The sequence below is a fragment of the Anser brachyrhynchus genome, assembly GCF_964034855.1.
Source record: "Anser brachyrhynchus genome assembly, chromosome: 1".
In the NCBI taxonomy this organism is placed as follows: domain Eukaryota; kingdom Metazoa; phylum Chordata; class Aves; order Anseriformes; family Anatidae; genus Anser; species Anser brachyrhynchus.
The window spans coordinates 63,448,182-63,471,019 of NC_137694.1; the positions used below are offsets into that span (position 1 = coordinate 63,448,182).

At 41.1% G+C, this 22,838-nt stretch overlaps 1 protein-coding gene across 1 annotated transcript in view; it reads left to right on the forward strand.

Moving 5' to 3' along the window:
- Positions 1 to 9,471, forward strand: part of PKP2 (plakophilin 2) — a 44,698-nt gene extending 35,227 nt beyond the window's left edge. Inside the window, exons 8-13 of the mRNA XM_080552077.1 lie at positions 806 to 967; positions 1,843 to 2,016; positions 2,615 to 2,768; positions 4,870 to 5,059; positions 6,136 to 6,223; positions 8,559 to 9,471. Coding sequence (XP_080408203.1) covers positions 806 to 967; positions 1,843 to 2,016; positions 2,615 to 2,768; positions 4,870 to 5,059; positions 6,136 to 6,223; positions 8,559 to 8,627 — 837 coding nt within the window. The 3' untranslated portion in view covers positions 8,628 to 9,471. The remainder of the gene's footprint in view (positions 1 to 805; positions 968 to 1,842; positions 2,017 to 2,614; positions 2,769 to 4,869; positions 5,060 to 6,135; positions 6,224 to 8,558) is intronic.
- Positions 9,472 to 22,838: the final 13,367 nt, after the last annotated feature.

Sequence of the window (22,838 nt, forward strand, 5' to 3'; positions counted from 1 at the left end):
AGGAGGTTAACCGTAGCCTGTGAGGCACTTCGGGCATGCCTGCTATAACTTGTGCTGTACAGCATTAATTACTGTATATTTACAGCTCTTTCCTAGGATTAGTTACTTGAGCTTTTCCATCTCCCTGTATTCAGTGCCATTAGCTCCAGGGAGAATCCAGCACGTAATCCTTGTGCCAATAGCTCCCTGTTGCATTTTGTCTTAAAACCACTCATTCCCTTTTCACTTTCAAAAAAGGAGGAAATGGTAATAAAACTATTTGCCACTAAACTCATCACTCAGAAATTGTCAACTTGACCTTAGCTATGGCCAGAAAGGCTCATCTAATTTGGGGAAAAAAAAAAAATCTACCACAGAAAAGTGCTGTATCCTTGGGTGAGACACTAAGTTTTCTTTTTGCTGACATTGTGGCTGGGTGTGTACGTGATCATCTTTGCTCTTAAGTTCCTAGACGTTCCTTGGCACACTTCTGGTCTGTGCCAAATAGCACGTCCTAACAATTCCCAGGTACATTCAAGAATTATAATGTGTCAGGACCATTTCCAGCAGGCATGCACCCTGCTCTGATCACAAGCCCTGTGTGCCAGTTGGCCTCAGCGCTCAGGAACATCCCAGGACATGTTTAATTTCTTGGTGTAAATACAGTCTTGAGGATCACTGGCATGAAGACGAGCTCTTCTGTAAGCCATTAGAAGATCTGCAGCTAATTGTTTAAGATCCAAAAATGAAAGTTCTTCCCATGTCTACACATGCCCTTTCAATACATGCCAAAGCTTTCAAGATTTCTATTCTTTTGCTATTTTAGGCCACAGAGAATTGTGTGTGCATTCTTCACAATCTTTCATACCAACTAGAGGTAGAGCTCCCTGAGAGCTGTGCCCAGAGCATCTATATCCAAAGAAGAAATATCCCTACCCATGACAGAACACCGGGCTGTTTTGGAACACGGAGCAGAAAAGTGAAAGAGGTAAAGCACATGTTTCATTACATCTCATTTGGTTAATCAGTTGTAACAACTGGAGAATAAGGCTGTGATCTACTTAGGTTGCTTCTCTGTTGGTGATGTATCCAGTAGTGTGACTCACCCCAAAAATGTAAATTTATCAATAGCCTTTCCAAACACCCATTATCATGTTCAGTTGCTAAAGGTACAGGTGACAAAGCAATTCACAGTTTCCTTAGTTAAGGGATACTGTCAGTCAGTTTCATCCCTTCTGATGGATCTAAATGGTATCTGTACCAATTACAGGAACTGTGCAAGTGTCCTACCAATGACTGGGCATTGTGGCAGTTTCAGCAGTGAAACCAGCACAAGGTTGCTTGCCAGCTCCATGGCTTGCTGGCTTTTGGGCCTCTTCTTCTGATGCTATGTGTTACGGATCTCAAATATTCTGGTAGCTGGGAATTATTGGAGAGAAAAATAGGTATTGGGGAGGGAGAAAGGGAAAGAAAAGGACTGATGACCCTCCCCCATCCATTATTTTTGCTAGATCGTATTCCTCCTTCCCCTGTTCCATCCACAGTAGAGCTCTAGCATGCTATTTCTCTTTCTCCTTCAGCTCAGCCACCAATGTCAACAGCTAGACATGCAAAGCAACTTCTCTATCTATCTCCTCTTTTTGGATGGAATAGTCAGTACAGTTAAATATTGAAGTTGTACAAGTTGCCAATAAATATCTGTGTCACATTAATGTTCACTTTCATTTTCATGACAAAAGTAGTCCGTAGTAAGTTCTGCAAAATCATGTGGTCATGGAGTTACAAAATTGCTAGTTTAGATTGTGATGCTTTATGTCATATAAAGTCACTGGTTCTAACAGCTTGATCTGTTTACATGTTTAGAAGCAGCAGGACACCCCACTACCTGAGGAAAGGAGCAATCCCAGAGGTGTGGAATCACTCTGGCATTCGACACTGATTAGGATATATCTGTCTTTAATAGCAAAGAGTACCAGAAACTATACCCAGGAAGCATCCCTGGGAGCTCTTCAGAACCTCACAGCTGGCACTGGACCAGTAAGTCAGCTTTTTTCTTTTTCCTGTCATTCCCTTCTTAATGTAAATGCATAGAGTATAGGGTTGCAATGCAACGCTCACAGCACCAAGCTCAGATAACCACTGACAAGCCGCTGATTCCCAAACACTGTCAATGAAATCAAAGAACATTGAAGAGAAAGTCATAACCAGCACTGCAGATATTTCCTGCTTGGCAAATATAGGGATTACTTCTTTTCACTCTGTCTGTGTATGGAATTTGCTAATTCATTGCACAGCGAGGGATGAGTCGATGCTAAAAATGTGAAAGAGGGGTTTTCTGGATCGTAATCAGTCCCATGGGGAGAGGAAGTCTTTGACACAGCCACACATCACTTTCATGGTGAAGAAACTGATGACCTCTGTCATGTTTTGGCGTAGGAACTGGCCAAAGAGCATGTGGGAGACAGAGGGCTTGAAACTTTGTTTATATCACCTTGTCTTCTGTTGCAACTCATACATACCATCAGATCTAAAGTAATTTAAATATACTTAAGATGAGGCAGAGAACCTACTGCTGTTATTTATGAGGCTATACATTCATCATAATGACATATTATTGCCGTGTACCTTATAACAGATGCCGTTTGCAGTGGCCCAGACTGTTGTTCGGAAAGCAAATGGCCTTCCAAGTATTCGAACTATGCTGCATGTAAGCCACCCGACAGTAAAGAAGACAGCAGTCTCACTGCTCAGGAACTTGTCTCGCAACACCTCTCTGCAAAATGATATAGGTGAGCAAAGACTAATATTGTCTCTTGGGCTTTCTTTCTCTGCTCTGCTTACCTTAATCTTTCCTTCTTTAATAAACATTCAAAAAAATGGATGTGGGTTTAGTAGATAAATATTTAGGTCAGATACTTGCAGTCATTATGCAGGGTTAAAAATAATGGATTTGCCTATGGAAGAATCTAACCTGTAGTTTTCTGTACATTGTGTATTCCTCATCAGATACTTCTATTGATGTTACTTTCAAAAAATAAATAATAGACATAAAATCTACACAGGGAGTTGGACAGGGAGTTTTTCTTGTGCTTAAAATAAAGGAAGTAAAGGAAGGTAACTGCAGAGTTCTGTACTGCCACAGGTATGTAGTCCTTTGTAAGAATCATGGAACGTTTCTAGTTCTTCTAGAGATCATATTTTCTTCTCTTATACATAAAACTTTGGAAGCTTGTCTCTTGCACATTTTTCTTGTATAACTTTTCAGAAAATGAAGCTAGAAGATGCTACAGAGAAAATAATAGGGTTTTTTTTGGAGGGCTTTATTTCTAAAATGTTACAATTATTTTCACATCAGAATACATTTCTATTCTGAGTATTTTCATTTCAATTTAATTTATATTTGAATATTTTTCCTACTGATAGGATAAGTGCATTCACATCATTTGTTGTCATTTTCTGTGTTCTCACCGAAGGGGGAAGGGGAACTTACAGGCCTACAGCTTGTTCATGGGACAGATTAACCTCCAGAATTCTGCAGAACAGTCTCCTGGGCACCGCGTAATCTTTAGAAAACATTCCCTATTAATGAAAATATTAAATTATGTTGTTGTGCTGATTTTGAAAGGATAATACATGCGGTGTTAAAAATTGCAAGTGGTAAATCCTCTTGAAAGAGTAGGAATTAACCTGAGAGGAAAAAATTGGGGTTTCCTTAGGAAAAACAATCTATAAAAGATTGTGGAAAAGGCAGAATAGCATGAAGCTCTGGAGAAAGGTGCTTCCCCTTCACAGTCATTTTCCTGCTTTACACATGGTAGAGAGAACTGGGGGAATTTCAGGTGAACCTTTTCTCCATGAAAAGGAGTTATTTTTGATTGACTGTGGATCCACATATTTTTGATATATGTGGATTCAGGTCAAATTCTCCAAATAATGTTGGCTGAAAGAAAGGAAGGGCATAATGTTTCTTAAATAAAAGTGTTTCTATTTAGCAAGCAAAATGAATATATGATACCAATTTGAGTTAAATTTCATATAAAACATGTGAAAATAAAATGAATGAAAAATGAGATTAAATTTTTTATTTGATCTGAAATAAATAGCCTGTTCTGAACAGACATTTTCAAGATACTGCCAGATGTAATGATACAGACATTTTCATGATACTGCTTTCTGAAAATCAACTTACTTGATTTACCAATGAAAAAAAAGACTATCATCTCTGACATAATTGCTTTGACTGATATTTATCATAGGAGGTGGCTCATTCAGTTTTAAAGGTCCTTTTCTAAATTGTATGTGATTTTATCTCAATATAAACAAACCTTGTCACATATCCACCTGAAGGAATGAGCAGAAATCAGAGTGAACAAAATGCTCGCAGTCCGAGCGGCACACTGGATAGCGAGGGCAGAATATCCAGTATGGCCTCATGCTGAGTACAAAAAGCACCTTCTTTTCCAAAATGCCCCCGACTGTTGCCTGGTGCTGCTTTTTACATGGGGAGCAACAGGCTACAACCAATTGCTGAACGCTGTAATTTTCTCCACCAGCTCTGGACATGGACCAGTCCATATGGCACAGGTCTTCACATTGCCCCACCAGTAAAACTCGTGCTATAATCACCCTCCCTCAGTTTGCTGTATACCTGTAACCCGATGACTAGCTAGAGGATGCACGTGGTTCTTCGGGAAGTGGCAGCTTGTACAATTTCGTGTGGAGGCATTAACCTAAACTGTGGGGTATAATGCAGCTATGAAACCATGACCTTTTGGGGGGATTATACAGCACCATGATAGGTGATAATGGGAGGACTGAGGTCTTGTAGGACTCCTAGATAAATCCGTACCCATTAGTAATGGAGTTGTCTGTCTGTTTTCCAACTTCTAGCTAGAGAAGTTTTGCCTGATTTGGTCTCGATACTTCCTGAGTCTGTCCCAGGGTCTGATATTGCCTGTGAAACTACAGCTTCCGTCTGCTACACCTTGTACAATTTGACACAGAACAGTTCTCACAACGCACGGCTTCTCCTGAATGCTGATGGCCTACCGAAGATCATTACCATTAGCATGAATGACAGGTAAGATGGTTGAGAAGCCTTCCCCTCCCCTTCCTCTTTTCCCCTGGGGAAAAAAAAGAACTACAACCTCTGCCGCTTGGGAGGAAAACACTGCTTCTTAAGGTACAAGGCAGCTTAAAAATGACTGCAATGTGAGTAAGATTACACATATTAGAAAATGCAGAGAAATCTCTTGTAACAACTGTTTCATCCACAGGTAAATTTGCCGTGCTCCAGCATTTTAAATAGCACCTCCAAAGATGACGGCACAATACTAACTATATTCTAATATGTTTAGTTGAAGACGATTAAATTTTATCTGTCCCCAGAAAGTTTCTGTATTTCCTGTTCTTTGTAACACAGCCCTAGTAATCTTTAATTGTTAGCACAGGAATACATTTTATAGAAATGATGGAACCATACTTAAGAATTATTTATAAAGTTTATTTTGGATAATAGATTGTGAATGTTCTTCAATCATTCTTTAATATTTAATCACATGTAACTTAAGGATTATTTATAAATTGGCATTATGGATAATAGATTGTGAATTTTCTTCAATCATTCTTTAATATTTAATCACATGTAACCAATATTTAAACAAAAAAGAATAATTCATGCTTTATGAATGTGAACAATTATTCTGTTTGCCTTCCTCTCTTTTTACAAAAAGAAAGAGAAAATTCATCTCAGTAAAGGAGACCTCATGAGGCCCTGAATAGTATTAATCCTGTCTAATTAACCAGATATTTTACCTGCTGGGAAGATACTCTAAAATACTTTTTTATTCTGAGATGTATTTTCCTCAACTGAATTTGAATTAATATGATAGCTTCTCAAAGATTAAGTCTATAGAGTATTATTTAATTTATCTATAATTTTGAAGAATAAGTTAAGCAGGAAGTTATGTTTCATTTGCTTCAGTAGTCAGGACAGCATGAGATGTGCTAGAATGCCTAAAGAGCGAGAAAGCAGCATTTAAGAGGAAAGAGGCAGAACAAATGCTACAAGGTTACATATTCTGAAGTCTGCATATGCACTGTGATTATGAAGTAGGAATTTAAATGTGTTTTATCATTCTTTTTACAAAATTGCAGTAACATGTTCAGCAAAGCTAGTAAGGCTGCTTCGGTCCTCCTCTGCTCCTTGTGGTCACATACTGATCTCCACAATGCTTACAAAAAGGTAAGACCTGGCTTGTAGCAAAAACATTTAATCTGTCCTTTCAGATCTATTTCAGGTCTTGTTTGACCTCTGTGGCTTTTAGCACTTCTGCACTGTTACTTGATAGGATTTCAAGGGGTCTCTGAATTTGGTGTTTCTTACTCATGTATAACATGACCAGCAGCTCAGGGGAGGGGATTCTGCCCCTCTGCTCTTCTCTGCTCTCATGAGACCCCACCTGGTGTATTGTGTTCAGTTCTGGGCCCCCAGCACAAGGACATGGGCCTGTTGGAGCACGTCCAGAGGCCACGAGGCTGATAAGAGGGCTGGAGCATCTCTCCTATGGAGACAGGCTGAGGGAGCTGGGGTGGTTCGGCCTGGAGAAAAGAAGGCTCCGGGGAGACCTTACAGCGGCCTAAAGGGGGCCTGCAGGAAAGCTGGGGAGAGACTCTTGGTCAGGGAGTGTAGTGACAGGACAAGGGATAATGGCTAAAAACTAATAGAGGGGAGCTTTAGATTAGGTATTAGGAGGAAATTCTTCACTCAGAGGGTGGAGAGGCACTGGCACAGGCTGCCCAGAGAAGCTGTGGCTGCCCCATCCCTGAAAGTGTTCAAGGCCAGGCTGGATGGGGCTTTGGGCAGCCTGGTCTGGGGGGGGAGGTGTCCCTGCCCATGGCAGGGGATGATTACAGAAAATCTTGCACAAGCAATGCATGCCCTTAATTTTCGCTCATCTTTGTTCATATTCTCTCCCTCTGCGGTTTTATATGCACTAGAAAAGTTTATGAAAAATGTTGCTGCTGCCTGCCAGATCAGATAGTGAGAAGAAATGCTTAGTAGGTGTCCATCCACCACTGACTGAACCAACCTGACACAGATGGCAAGCTGCCAGCGAAAGCAAATGAAGGGTGAAGCAGCTTCTTGCTTTAAACCCAGAGCAGTTTTGTTCTCCTTATTGTCTGCGTGTTTTGTAAGCCCAGGTACTAGTTATAACCAAACAAAAAGGTAGAGCCAGGGAAAGGTTTGGCAAACATTTACTGCCACAGTCAAAATCAAACAAAAAATGACCAGCATGAATCAGCCAGCCAACAAACCAACTTGTTTCTTTCCTTTTGAGGCTCTATAAGTGCTTTTTCTATGCACAGCTGGATTGACTTCAACCTGCCTACCTCCAGCTTTCATTTCAAACTGTATTCATTCCCTATTTCCCTGCTGCTTAGAATTTCTGTCACCTAAAATTCCCAATAACCTAAAATTATCCCGTTTTCCCAGCCTTCAGCATATGTTAGCCAGTTTGCTTCTTAGCAAAGTAACAATGCAACTGAAGGCTTCTAGCTTAAAAAAAAAAAAAAAAAAAAAAAAAAAAACAGTAAGAACTGTAAATTTTTTATTTCAATTTGCTTAAGGAAATTTACATAGCACAGTATCTTTTTACAGTCTTGCATCATACTCAGCAGTATGCTGCCTCACAAACCAGAAATCTGCATTCAAGAATAAGGGTCCTGGAACCATAACGCAATATCCCGGAAGGCACAAATTTTCTGAAGTCTTTGGTATTTTGGATGTGCATATAAGACACATATGTCCAATCTTATTTTCAAAAATCCTGTTTACTTGCCGTTCCTGTACGAATCGTGGCCCCTAGAGATATCAGGTACAGCACTGAAAACTTAAAGCGACCTGTCTGGATATTTTTGAAAAGTCAGCCTAATAAGCAGTGGAAATCATGTGATCAAATGAGATTGATACAATCCTGAGGCATTTTGGCATTGTCCTGAACTCTTTGTTCAGGCAGAGTTAATCTCAGATGACATTAGCAACCTAAGAGTTATGAGTCTGTAGAGCTGAACTAGAGGAATAGGCTCCCCATACAGTCATTGGAGAGTTAAGCAACTCCCAACAACAATTCATAGAACCACAGAATATCCTGAGCTGGAAGGGACCCACAAGAATAGAGTCCAACTCCTGGCTCCACACAGGACCACCCAAAAACCAATGACCACTGCCCTGGGTAGCCTGTCTTTGTGTCCGACCACCCTCTGGGTGCAGAACCTTTCCCTAACACCCAGCCTGACCCTCCCCTGTCCCAGCTCCATGCCGTGCCCTCGGGTCCTGTCGCTGTCCCCAGAGAGCAGAGCTCAGCGCCTGCCCCTCCGCTCCCCTCGTGAGGAAGCTGTAGAAGACCTTCTCACTTATCTTAGACTAAACTGAGTCACTTTGGGGAGGCGCATATTCTGTCTCTGTCTGCCTAGACCTCTGCCATGACTCCATACCTAGCTTTTAGGCAGGTGAACTCATCTTTCCCTTGCAGAATTGGCACTGAAGGTAATGAATTTTTCTTTCTTTCATTCCAAAGGCTGACTTTAAGAAGACGGATTTCATCAATACCCGGACCACAAAAGCCTATAACTCACTAAAAGACTGAGTCAGATCATAACACGACTGAAGATAAATGAGACTGTACATCAATTAGTGTAACTATCTTCATGTGATTGGCATTGCCATCATGAACCAGGAAGTATCTCAGAAAAGAGGGGCTGATTGTAGACTTGAGTGGCCTGTGATAGTTGACTTGTGTTTTTAATCCTAATCACATTGTCACTGTGTATATCAATGTATAAATAACCAAAGATGGATTCTTCAGGATATCTGAGGTGAAGTTTCATCTAGGTTTACCATTTTTCAGAGTTTCAGATTGCCTTTAGTGTAACAGGCATTTATACAGAGAGGTTTTAAATGCTGATTGGCAGCAAATTATATTCAGATTGTTTTATACAAATAGTTTTCTACTGTGGCTAAGCATCAAGTGCACTGCTCAGGACATAGAAATTTTTCACCCTTTTTTTCTTCACATATGCTAGAAAATAAGAATTTCCAGACTGTGAGTATGCACAAGAAGCTGTTTCACTACCTGCATTATAAAAGCACCAAGGCAGTTAAAATGAGTATTTTTATATTACTTGTATTCATGTGCTCACTGGTTCTTAAACCTCTTTCCTTTGAGATATTATCAGCAAAAGAAACAAAATTGATTGTACATATGTCTCCTTATTTCTGGCTCTCCTCATCCTTGCTCACATGGCTGTCAGAATTGATAACTGTGTCCAGAAAAGGTTTTCTCTAGAAGCAATATGTCAGACACTTTGGGCTGAACTTACATCCATCATTCTTTGCTAATTGTTGGAAGAGTTAGTTGCTGGTGATTCAATGATTATTTTAAGAAAATCACGTTTTCAAACCGATTCTGTTGATTAAATATAGTAAAGGGAGTGGAGTCATGTCTTTATTTTTTAAGAAAAAGATATATATACATGAGATTAGGATAATTGCTGCTTGAGGAATTCATCTGATCCTGCTTCATATTCTCTTAGTTGAAATCATCATCCTCCCTACAGCAAATACCTGCAGTGTGATAACTGACGGACTATGTCTGCACATGTGGAAATAGGTAACAGGAGGAGACAAATTCCTAAACACCTGAAGGCTGTTCCCATGATGTGATCCTAGGAGAGGAAAAAGAAGCATTAAAAACCCCTATCTGATGCCTTTAGTGAGCAAGAGTTATCTCAACAAACCAGCAGTTAAATTGTCCATTAAGCCAATTGAACGTGAATATGTAAATATGTAAAGCTCTGTGTATTGGATTATGAGTTGGTATGATCTGGCATTACTCTGCTAATCAGAGGAGCTAAGCTACATTTACGGCAACCAAGACTTTGGCGTATGCATTCACAGCCCTTCCTGCAAGAAAGGAATCTGTACTGTGCCCCCACCCTGAACTGCTGGCACTGCAGCTACCGCAGCTCTTCTTGCCCAGAAGGGGATGGCTAATCCTTTGAGCGGGGACCTCACAGAGGAGAGCATCAGCCCTGTTCATTTCAGCAATTCTGGCCAAAGGTTTAGCTCCCAGAGGAAATTTACAGCCAGCAGATTGTGACATTGCACCGTGTCCAAACATATTTCTGGATATCAGGGAGCTAAATTCTGCTTGTAGATGCATAGTTCTCCTAGGAACTCTCCCAGGAAGTCACACACCTGCATGCAGAACAAAATGTGTCCTGGAAGTTAAACAAACAACCCTGTTTTCCTAGCACAGGTCATTTTCATAGGTCTGTTGGTCCTTCACATTTGCTTTGAATAACACAAATGAAATGCATTCCAGTAGGAGGTTTGATAAATACTATTGTTTTTTAAAAGGTCATTTTAAAAATACTCCAGGTCCAAAAACAACATAGGGGAAGGGAATTTATAGCACCTCATGTTGAGAAAAATATTTTTGTATATTTTATAATATGAAAGAAAACAGACAATTAAAACCTAACTTTGTCTTCTAACTTGTTAACCTAAATAATGCTGCATATGCTATGAATGAATAAACAGCAAGAAGCCTGAACAAGTTTACTTTCCCTGCATAAAAACAGTGGTAGTGAAAGTTAACATACAGAAAGCAAACTACAGACAGAGTAGCACAGGAATGAAGAACTGCAGTCTAAAGATCAGGGAGAGGGCTATTAGAAATAGTCAAGCACTGGTTTACTTCCGTGAAACTCACACTCACTTAAAAAGAAGACACACCAATGCCAGGCATTTTTAGACATTTTGGTTAGTCTGTCTAACTCCCGGTAAGAGATAATTAAGAATAGGGTGCAAACTTTTTGAGTTGTTTCTACAGATAGTGTCTCTTTAAAATCACAGTGGTGTTCAAAAGTCACAGAGAGGAATGTCAGGCCTGGCAACAACTGAAAGCTATAAACAGGGATGAGAAACAATGACACGCCTTATTACAACTGATCTCCTACTTGTGTGTAATCAAAAACATTTCAGCAAGATTCCAAAGAAAGCAACAAATATTAGAGAAATAATAAAGTGTTCTCTCTAACAAAAAAAAAATCTGTCCTTGGTCTTTGTTATTACTAGTGAAACTACTTGCTGGAATGCAGCAAATGTATTTTCAAATCTTACCCCTTCTTTTTGAAGGGCAAATTCATTTTTAAATTAAATCTAGGTACAGCGACTGAGACTCTTACAACTGGAGCCTGTTACTAAAGGCAAACTGTGTAATGCTTCTGAAAGCATCAGAGTGCTCTCGCAAATAATTTGTTTATACTTTCATGGTCTGTTACAATTCTGTCCAGTATTGCTGAGCTGTCAAAGTACCAGGAAACCTCTGTCTTTGTTCCTCTTTAATTGAGCTAAACCTTTGCTAGTAAACTTTACCATGGGCCATATCACCACTGAGTCATCCTCACCATAGTCTTGGATTTCAGAAATAAAGCCTCCCCACTTGCTCTTACAGAGAGGAGAGCTGAGACCTTGACTTTAAACATACTGACGGGCAGCCAGAAAGTCTTTGGCTGAACCAGGAACAGACCCCAGGTACTCCTATGTTGAGATAGTGTCTTACCCATAACGAAATAAAATAATAATGTTGTACTAGATACCAAAGAATACAGAGATTAATTCATTGCCAAGACACTAGTCATTGCTTCCCTCATCCTCATTTCATCCTCTTACCTTTTTTTTGATATCATTGCTCCTAAATATTATTGCCTTGTCTTCTCCTTCCCTTACCAAACAGAATAAAGCCATATAAAATATTGCACTGTGCATGCGCACAGTATTTAGGTTAATTTTTTTGTTTGTTTCTGAGGTTCTTATTTTGCATAGGAACATCGTATATATTAATAAAGGTTAACTCTCCCTTCTGGGCCCATACAAAACCGCAGGTGAGATGAACTGGCACCGCTATGAACCATGATAAAAGAATCCCGGGCCCTTCACTGACCATTGCTTAGCCTGGCAGTAAGTTCTCTAAAGGCAACTCATTAAAGCTGAGGAATTGTATCTCAGGCTGCCAGTTTGCTTGTTACCATGTTTAGCACTTGGGCTTCAGCTGGCCTTAAATTTTTCTGCTTTTTGGGTTCAGGACCAAAACACCCAACAGTACCACTTTGCAGCTCTCTTTGTGAGGGGTTCATGAGATAAGGTAATGAGTACAGAGGGCACAAATCACCCAAAAGCTGTGCGAAGTGATGAGACTTATGTTTCCTAAGTTATTTCAACTCCAGCAGCTGTCCTTGCATTCTTTTTCACTTTTATTGATACTGATTAAGACCTCCATTTTCATTCCTGACCTAACCCTAGATGCAGATCATGAGCAAGATAACATGACCTTAAGGCATCACCTGATGTAAGTCAAACATCTGGAAATAGTGGCAGAAATCAGACTAGAGAAAAAGCAAGTTTGAGCTCAACATCACAGGGCATTGAGGACAAGGTTTGAAGACTCAGGTGTTGATATAACCTTGTGAGTCTGCACCTTTAGATGCTCCACAGCACGTGCCCACTGAAAACCTAACAGGGAGATTTTTTCAAACATACCAAAACCAAAATGTGTTTTATAGCAGATAGTGTAAGTAGAGCAAGGTTTTACCATTCTCTGCAGTCATACTTTGGATATTTTAATAGGTTTGCTTATGATAAGGAAATAAACCCGTTTTATCTTAGTTCATAAGTTCAGAGCCAAAAAAAATTAATTATACATAGTAGAGGTATTGTCCACTCAGGATCAGAAGCCAGAGGAGTTTGCTTACATCCACTCTTCAGCTTCATATACATGTGTGTGTGTGTATGTGCACGTATGTATATATGTATATATATTCAGCCTAAGCTCACATTCCTGTATTTGTATTCTTTTAGTGATGTCTCCTCAGACCAGTCTAAATATCCACACACACGAAAAAGAGGAAGCAGGCATTTGCTTTAGATATCCTTATTATCTACAGTATACGGCCAACATTGCAGATCCACAAAAGGTATCAGTGCCTTCTGAACGTGTATGAGCCCTTGCAGACAGGGCAGGCAGTATAATGACTGTGCAAACAAATGGGGATATCAACACCAGCTGCAAATACAGTACCTGTCATTGGGTTCTTTTTGTCTGTGCTGACCACAAATTCTCTTGATATTACACAAGGCTCTCTCTTACCTATGCCTCTGGTTTGCAATCTGTACACCAGTACAGACTGAGGACACCAGTACTGCCTCAAATGTATCTAGACATTTGGGAGTGCCTGCAACTTAAAAAAAGATTTCAAGTCTTTCTCTATTCTTGTGAGATTTAAGTGCATCTTGTGACCCTCAAAAATGTCTTACTGTGTGTATTGCCTGGGAAGTACCTAGCCCAGAAAGGAGGAACCAAGACTTCCTACCCTACTGCTGGCAGTCCCAATGGGAGTGCTTTCCTCTCAGGGGATTTTAGGGTGCTGTAAAGAAAAGGTTAACTCAGCAAGAGGCATGAGGTTGGAGAAAGTGACGCTAGCAGCATACTGCCCAGAACAATCATCTGGCTCAGCTTCATTTTGGGATGCCAGGGCTGGGAGACAGGGTCCAAAGGACCAGGATGCAGCCAGTGAGACCAATGACCTGGTTCCTTGTACGAGGCAAGACACCCAAGAGGCTGATGTTGTCACTAGTAAGCGTGAATCAGGGACAGAAGGTGTCCCGGAGGAGCTGGAGATCCCTCAAACAAGAACTAAGTAAACATCTTGTGCTTTATGGAGGAGAGGGACAGTGGCAGGACTGCAGTGAGATGAGGGCTGGCTGCAGGTAGACTGAAGCCATAACTAACATTTCCTGTATGACATCTCCAGTTGCAAGAGGCATTTATGGAGATGCCATTTGGAGATTTGATCTCCAAATAATGGAGAGAGCTTTGAATCCCTTCGTTCTGAAGATGGGGTGCTTCGCTCAGAAACAAGACCACAATCATCTGCAGAAGGAACAAGAAGACTGCCAAGGTGGTACCCCACACATTCACTAGCAATATAAATAGCAGAGCCTGAGCCCCTGGGTGAATAAAAAAAATAAAAAATGATGAAGACAGAGGGGCTTTTTTAGGGTGAGCTTAGCTGTTGGTTAAGAGGGCAATATCTTTCGGAAAGTTCAAAAACTTAATGAAGCCCACAAAGGTCGTAAGATAATGGTCCCAGCTAGAATAGCTGTGTTTGGCTTGGAATAAAAACAAAATAAATCGGTAATATAAAGTCAGCGCTGAACTCTGTCTGGAAAGCACACTGTGCTTCAAGATACATTAGCAGACTTTAGTTTAACCCACGCTGGACACTTGGCATGGCCCAATTAAAAACTCAGCAAGAGTTCAAACCCCGTACAACCTCTAAAGGCTGGAGAACCTTAGATGAGCTGTAACTGAGATTAAAACAAAGCCTGTGGAAAAAATCTGACAAGAAAAAGTAAGGAAATAAAAAGGAGATAGTTTTTTTCATTATAAAACTGTAATAAAAATGTTGCTTGGCAGCATGGAGGGGAGGGGTTGCACGGTGTGTTTGTGCTGTGGTTACCTTTGTGTTTGCATAGCACTTACAGCTAGGTAACATGCAGGATGCTGCACGGAGAACAATGGAGGCTTTCAAAGACAGCTTCTGTCCTTGAGGAGAGACGGGGCAGCCATGCGGGCTGTCTGCTCACTCTCTTTGCTAGCACATCGGATTAAGTGTGTTACCTGGGTCCTGCTTTCAGCCTGAAAAGAAAGCTGGGATTTTAGGAATTTTAGTCTGTTTTTTTTTTTTAGTGTGTGTGTTTTTCTTTTGTTTTGTTTTTTAAATAAAATAAGGAACTTGAAGATGTTTCTCCTTTCATGATGTTAGGAAAAAAAATCTGCTCTAATATGATGCATATAGCCTTTAAATAATATCTTATTAATAGAATAATATTTGTTGTTTTAAAAGCATATAGAAGAAGATTATAATTTCTTTTTAAAACAAAGGGAAGCTGTGATGAGAAATGTTAGGCCTGATGATAGATATGCTGATGAAAAGAAGAATCTACAAAGATATGCGAGATTTTAGATTTGCAAACCTAGAAATATTTGCAAGCAGTTCCACTCTGCTTGAAAATACTTAAAATCTGGAAGTCAGTACCTGATGCTTCAAGAACAGCAGTGTTCCTGCAAGTGTTGTTGTGGAAGTTTTGGCACAAATGCCATAAATGACGCAAGCAGACAGAAGAAAAAATGTGTCCTGTTGTAAAAAGCTGAAGTAGGGGTGCTTGCAAGAGGTGTGGGTGCCAGAGCAGTTGGTTCATCAAGGAGGAGGCAGAAAAGCCAGAGCGTGGGGAGGAGGGAAGGGAGCTGGCTCCTGTCTGGTAAGAGCGGAGGGGTGCCAAACCTCCAGTGAGAAGCGTTACCAGAAACGGCTGGGCAGCAAATGCTACCCCGGAAAAAAAAAATAAAAATGAGATGGTAACCCATGAAAGTGAGAAGGGCTAAGCAGTGGGTGTGGAAAAGGAGAAAGTTCGGAAGCTCTGAAATTCACTCAGCAGGAAGCAAGGCCATCAAGGTCAGAGGCACTTCCTGCACCTCCAGCACAGAGGGCATCTCTCAGGAGACCCTCGCTGCAAACCCTGTCAGGCTGCATGCAGCTCTCTGTCCAGCTTGTGCGTGGAGTGAATGAACACCTGGGTTTGGTATTGCCAAGGTGTAAGGACTGGGTGTTGCTCAGAGTTTTGTTGTGCAGGTTTTTGAGGTCCTACACGTGAGGAAACCAGCGTTTTCTGACACTCGCGTAATGCGCAGCCACGTCTGCAGGCTGGCAGCCTGGCCAGGGCTGTGCCTGCTGAGTAAGCAGTGTGTGCTACCACTCCACCAAGGAGGTTTTTCCTCATTAGAGCAGATATCTACTGCTGTTACATGGAAATATAGATAGATTCACCATTACCTGGGCTTAGGGCTGCAATGAAGTTATTGTGTGGGTAATTGTGGACAGTAAAGACGGCACAGTTAATTCAGTAATCTACAATATGCTCAGTCTATAAAAGAAGAGGTATTTAGTACACCTGAAAGACAAGGACCTGTGGTTTGCAGGCAACCTCATGTTATTTACATTTACTGCAGTGGGTACAAGTGTGAATTTGTTAAAATGGCATAAGAAAAGAAAAAAACATAAGAATATGCGGTAGCCTGATCTAAGAAGGTGTTTATAAGCAGGTTTAAAAGCTGGTCCCCACTGTTACCATTCTGTGCATTTTACAATGGAAAAATTCTTTCACATCCTCCTGTTCTGACTTGGAAAGCAAAGAAAAACCCAGCTGGTCCGCAGGCCAGTTCCCCCAGGGGACTTCAACCACAAAACATCAGACTCGTGCTGCCCACTCTGTTCCCCCTTATGCTCACTTTCCCCATAGGGCCAGAGAGCAGTCCAGCTTGTGGCTACCACCCCAGCCCGCCCTTACTCCCTGCAAGGCTCTACCTGCCTGCGCACAGGCACAGGTAGGTACCCGTTATTTTTCCCCACTGCTGCAGCAGAAGCGATGCTCTCAACTAGCAATTTTTGTGTCGTGCTGGGTCTCCACCAGCGTCTGCTCTAACAGTGCTGGGCAGGATGCTAGGCAGCAGCAAGACCTGTGGGGGGGGTTCATGAAGCAGACACGTGGCCCATGGGATGGATTCCACGGTTCCTTGAACAAAGCTTGGGGTGGTCACAGCATTGCAAACTGGAAGAGGTTTGAGCAGCACAGAGGCCGCTTTCTGTTCCTGTGGGCACTCATTCCTTGGGGAATATGCACTTAGCAGCACTGATAAAACAATTGTCTTACCAGTGCTTGGCAAAACACTTGGAAAAGGCATGTCCACTCTCAGGTGCTCCATTAAAGTCAGCAAGTAGCAGCTGGTTGATTCCCAACCAGGAGACAAAGCAAAGGTAAATACAGTGCAGCCCTGGATAATGGTTCCCGATCTGTCGTGTGCTTACACCACCCACAGTGCAGTAGATGCATGCGTTGCTCTATCTCTATTTCTATTCATGCAGCCTGGTTTTATGGCCTTGTCTAGGATTTTTTCTCCATAGACATGCAGCTCCAAAAAATTAAAAATCAGTATAACATTGCAAGCCAGAGAAACCTCTCAACAAAATTTGTGTTAAACACTCATTACTCACAGTTTGGGCAAGAGGACATTCTCCTGAGTGCTGAGGGCGTCACTGGAAAGATTACTCCTTTCCTTCAGCCATGGTCGGTTCCCAGCTCTGGCTGCAAGCAAAGCGAAAACATGACCTTCCATCTTCACAGGAGTGACAACAAATAGCCCATAGCTGCCCCTTTCCACTGCTGTCCATTAAATAAAGGCATCTATCACATTACTGGAGGGGGAAGAGGGAGCAGTTTAATTTTTGCATTCGTGCCATTTAATGATAGCCTTTTATTGGTAAGAGGAGGAAGGTGAGGAGGAGAAGAAAAGGAGTTTCTGAGAAGATCGTCCTGATATTTTTTTCTCTTCTGCCATAACAATGCCTTTCCTCCTAAAATAAACAAAACATGATTCTTCCCCCACAGACCTTCAAGAGAAAGCACTTAATGTTTTGGGGGCACATCTTTGTACAGGCTAGCTGTATACTGCACACATGCTGTCCTCCACAAATCATTTTTGCTGTGGCTTAGCAGAGAGTCTCTGAAGTTGACACCTGACAAAAGTGAAACCAGAAATAATCCAGCAGTCCCATCTCTTCTCCCTCGTGAATGTCAGTTCCATCCCCTGTAAATTTTGCAGTGAAGTCAGGGTAACATATTGCTTATCCCCATACAAGCCAAAACCTGTCCCCAGACACAGAAAGTCAGGACAGGGTGGAGGGAAAAGAAGCTCCCAAAACAAAAAATGTTTCAAGTGTGTCGGGAGGATTGTCTTGCCAAAACAAAGTGAGATACAGCTGTTCAGGTCTGTCTTCGCTTCAACAGCAACTGTGTTAACACATTATTTGCTCAGGGGTCTACAAGCTCTCCCCTGGTGAGTAGATTAAGGTAGCAGCAGTGCAAGACAGCCACACACACACACTCAGGGGAGATGTCACCAGCTGCACCACACTAAGAACATAAACAAGTGAGTTATCCACAGGGCAAATTCAGGGGGAGGATAAACCAAGTGACCACCAAAAGTTCCTTCCAACCAGCATTTCTGTAACATTATAGTTGGAGTCTTTCTGTTCCAGTGTGACATAGATTAATTTATCTGAATTTGTACTATGGACAACACAGTTGTTTCTATTCTGTGTATGGCAATTGCTGACAGGAGGTGATGTTTCAATGGTGCTTAGTGTTTGCTCTCCACTCATAACATATTATCTCTACAATATTTTAAAAGCCTCTATGCATAAAGTGAAAACTTGACAAACCACTTTAGGTTCATGAGGACAGAAAGAGAAATTCCTTGTGCTAATTGTAGCTTAAAACTAGGAAATCTTTTCCAGTTGAAGGCAGTCCCATCCGCTCGCTGGGGAGTCAAGCTCCATGTGGCCTTGCCTAGGTGGAAGAACCAACCGGAGAAACATTTGTTCCAGTTGACGTTAATGTTAACTTGGTTTCCTGTTGTTCTAATCAAACCAACAGCTCTGCTTCCATTAGATTTCATATAACTCTTACTTGAAAGGAAAAGTACATGCCGAGAAGAAAAAAGAAAAAAAAAGTGATTTACAGACTTTCCTGAAGTCTTAAAATCGTGGCAACAAAAGAGCTTCCCCATATCTATTTTCAGAGTCTACCATACTTGCACTCAAGCCTTGATTTTTCACAACACTGGCAGCTTCCTTTGCCATACTTTTATCTTTTTGTCTTCTCCTTTCAGTAAAACTCTCACGTTACAGCTGTAACAGCCACCATCAGTCAGACTGGGCAAGCTTTGGAAATTCCTTTAATCAACTCGCTAATCAAGAGCTTATATGCGAGCCCCACATCAGGAAGCAGTTCGATCTCTTAAAGAACTTAGAGTCTCGCCTAGGTGATGAAAGAGCAATGCAGTCAATTGTGAAAAAGGTCTCAGACAAGGAGGAAACCTAACCTTGTTCATTAGCTGTCTTCACCAGCTATAGTCAATAGATGGCTTCCAGACAGACTACGATCCTAGGCCCTCAGTGTAAATATTTGTATGACGTGGCACTAATTTTTCTCAATACAGTTACTGTAGAGGCAAATTACCACGTTCAATAGGTAAAGATATTAGAGTTTATCATTATGTAAAGCACTAAGACTTGGATGTATAGATTAATATTTGTTTCTGGGCCATCATTCAGTTTATTGTTTGTTGTTTCTTAAAGAAAAAAAGAAAATTATAATCAGAGAAAAAGGCAAAAAAATAAAAATGGACCATCGAAGTTTGGTTCATTTGAAATTTTTGAGCTTTTTTTATGATTGTAACGCTGACTTACAGATCAGTTTTATTCTCCTTTTCCCCCCCCAACATCTGTTAGAAATGCTAGTTCACCTGGGAACCTAGATATAAAAAACTGATAGGTTAAAGAGGTGCCCATGGAGCTGTAGCCCACATTTTTAAACATATTTAGAACCTATTTCCTACATAGGTAAAGGCAATGGGAAAAGAACTGGGCTTGTGGGGGGCATTTAATAGATGGGCAAAGTTCGTACTGCATCTGTCACTTAGTAAATGATAAACTAAGTGAAAGGAAGAAACAGATATCACAGCTGAGGAGGGAACAGACACGTTTTAAGAAATTGTAAGAAAGAATTTCATACTGAAATAATTCATTTGTTATGTCTCCAAAGCAGAATACCACTGTAATCTGCCACTCTAACAGCACTGACGCTGGAGGTTGTATGTTCACAAGGTAACTCCCAGGCTTCTTTCTTAGATGATGGAAAACTAAATGAATATCTGCTAAAAGCTCAATCTCGATATTGATATTGATCAACATCAGATATAGTTGGAAATATATGAACTAGTTAGCACTAATTACTAACAGAGGAGCTAGTCCTGTCAGTACAAAACGGAGAGGCATGCAAGCCTGAAAAGCCCAAGCACAGAGTCCAAGTATAAGGCAATTGAGTGAAGGGAGATAAGTGTTTTAGAAATCACCAAAGACCTTGCCACTCAGGAAGACTGGAGGCTGGAGCCTTCCTTTCAAGATGTTTGAGGCCCTAAGACGCCTAGGTGCCATCACAAATCATGTATAAAACTGAATTTTATTCCTCAAGCAGATAGGCCCTTTAAGAAAAATATCCTATAACGCTATGTGGAGACAGAACTACACTGTAGCATTGCATATCTAAGCCTCAGCACACACAAAAGTACAACCAGAACACTGTGCTCAAATCTCATTATCTGTATAAACGTTGTGGTTCAGAATGTGCTGCAGGAAAAGACCAACAGGTTTTACCTGTTCTGGAAGACCTTGCTGGATTCCCACAGTGAAAGGTAATCTATTTATTATTGCTCACCTGTCAGATCAATGAAAGGCTCTTGGCACCAGTAAAGCCTGTTATGAACCTTGTGCCCTGCTTTGGCATTGTCTGGAAGAGCAGTGGCTGAATTAACCCCACCTTTTCCATCTCAGACACCACAGGAACATAGGTCCATTCTACCCTAAAATACTCACCTCAGGTTACTCTCTGGTGATAATCCACACCACTTCCTCGGCAAAGTACTGAAGTGACACTTTGTTGTTGTTGCAGTTGCTTTTTTAATACTCTGAAAAGGCGTATTAAAAGGACTATTTTGGCACCAGGTGAAATTTACTCAGTGTCCACTGGGAGCCCAAACATGTGCCATGAACATACAGGGCTGTATTTGACAAAAGTACAATAATTTTTTTAAAAGTTAAAGATACTATCAAAACTGTTATTTAAGGCAATGGGAGTACGTGTAGCAATTCAGTGTTCCAGAGCAGCATAACAGTTTAGAAGCAAAACAATCTCCACTCCTGGCAATGGTTACTTACCCCTGTGGACCTGGAGGCATTTCATTAAAAAGTTCACAGTTTTATCACTATATACTAACCTGAAAACCTGCTGGGTTTGGATTGATTTTTTTGTTTGTTTGTTTTAAACAGACATCTCTGATTTCAGTTGATATATCGCTTTGGAAGGGGACTGTTCTTTACTGATGTCCTGTAGCAGCAACGTGCACTGGGGAGCCCTCCTCAGTATAAAACACATATGGCTATGAGTCCATGTGTCCCCTTCCCACCCTTGTTGAAATAGATAAGAAAGGGAAGGTCTGTGTATCTTATGGTTACAGAAAAAGCATGCATTAGCTAAAATAGAAATGTACTGTGATAGTATTTTTAAAATAAATAGTTTGCGCTTACTATAAAAAAAAATAATAATAATATAGATTTTCAGGATGTACAGATCATCAGTCCATGCCGCAGCTCAACAAGCCTGTGCTCAGCTATATAAACCAGCTTGGTGCAAACAGTTCTGCAGCCCAGATTCAAGCTCAGACTAAGATTAAGAAAAGTTACACAATTGTATCTTCCTACTGCTTTCTGACAGTTTGGATGGACTCAGTGATTTCTCTCATCTCCCTGATCTGACTTTGGCCACTGAATACTTGATGATATTTGCAGGAGGATGAAGCTTAGCAGTGTTGTGCCACCTTTCAAAGGCGGCAGTGGGCAGAAACACAGTACACTTTATTTATTAGAAACTTTGTATATTTTGACACGAATCGAAAAGTACTTACTTCAAATGAAGTGCTTTCTTCCCCTCATTCAGGCAGGGGAATCATTTTCAATTGCTGTTAAAGAAACATGTTACATAAGAGCACTGATGCTGCAAGCAGCACTACCTGCCTTCGTGAGCACTCTGACTGCTGCAAGCACGGCAGGTTCAGCGTTGCCTGGCTTTACTCCACCTTCAAGGCACAACAACTGCCAACTACTTTGTTGTTGTTGAGATTTATTACTTCTGACAGGCAACTGTAGCTTACATGTATTTAACAACTCCCACACACTCTGCAGGAGCTACCTCATGCAATATGCTAGCTCAGGGGCACCCTTTTGCCAGGAGAGCATTCATATCATCTGGGCTGTTTTTACAAGGTGTGAAATCTATTTGGGTGCACTGAATTCCAGTGTCTCTCATATATATGCACGAGTGTGTCTCTACAAATTTCTGCACATTGGTTATAAAAAGACTGTCCTCAGGACTGAAGGAAAAAAAAAGTCAAATAATGAAAGCTGGGAAGGAGCAAGAGTAACATTACATTTTTAGACTGTCCCTCTCATGTTTCCAGCATATGCTCTGCATGGGAACAGAGAGGAAGAGTTTAACCATAATTCAATTACACTCTTAATGATAGTCTAATGTCCCGTGTCCACAAGAATTCACAGTACTTTACAAGTAACCCAACCTCCATTGGCAATAGCAGTATTTGACCTTGGCTTACTACTCACTGACACTTCATGTGGTTGAAATGCTTGGATGCCAGCTGCGTGCCGGCAGCAGGCTGCAGTTCTAAAAATTAGTGTGCTTCATTTTGCTCAGCAATATTAAAAAACACACAGGGTAATTGCAGCTGGCTAAGCAATTCAGGCAGAACTCTGAACCTGCCTGAACCATTCTCTCATTTGAAAGTGACATACCATTCACAAGTTTCATTTGGCTAGAGGCTTTAATTTATTATGTTTCAGCATTTATGCTGAAGTGGTAGCTTCGTTTTGCACTGCACAGGCCCATCCCATGCCAAGAGAAGGCCAGATGCATAGATAAATGCTTAAGAGAACATACTTTGGCAAGCCATTTCCACAATCCTGGAAAGAGGCAATTCACTGCCAGGTTTAGATACAGCCTTCTCTACATGTTGACTGCTGCCATTACAACATGTCTCCAGTGCTTT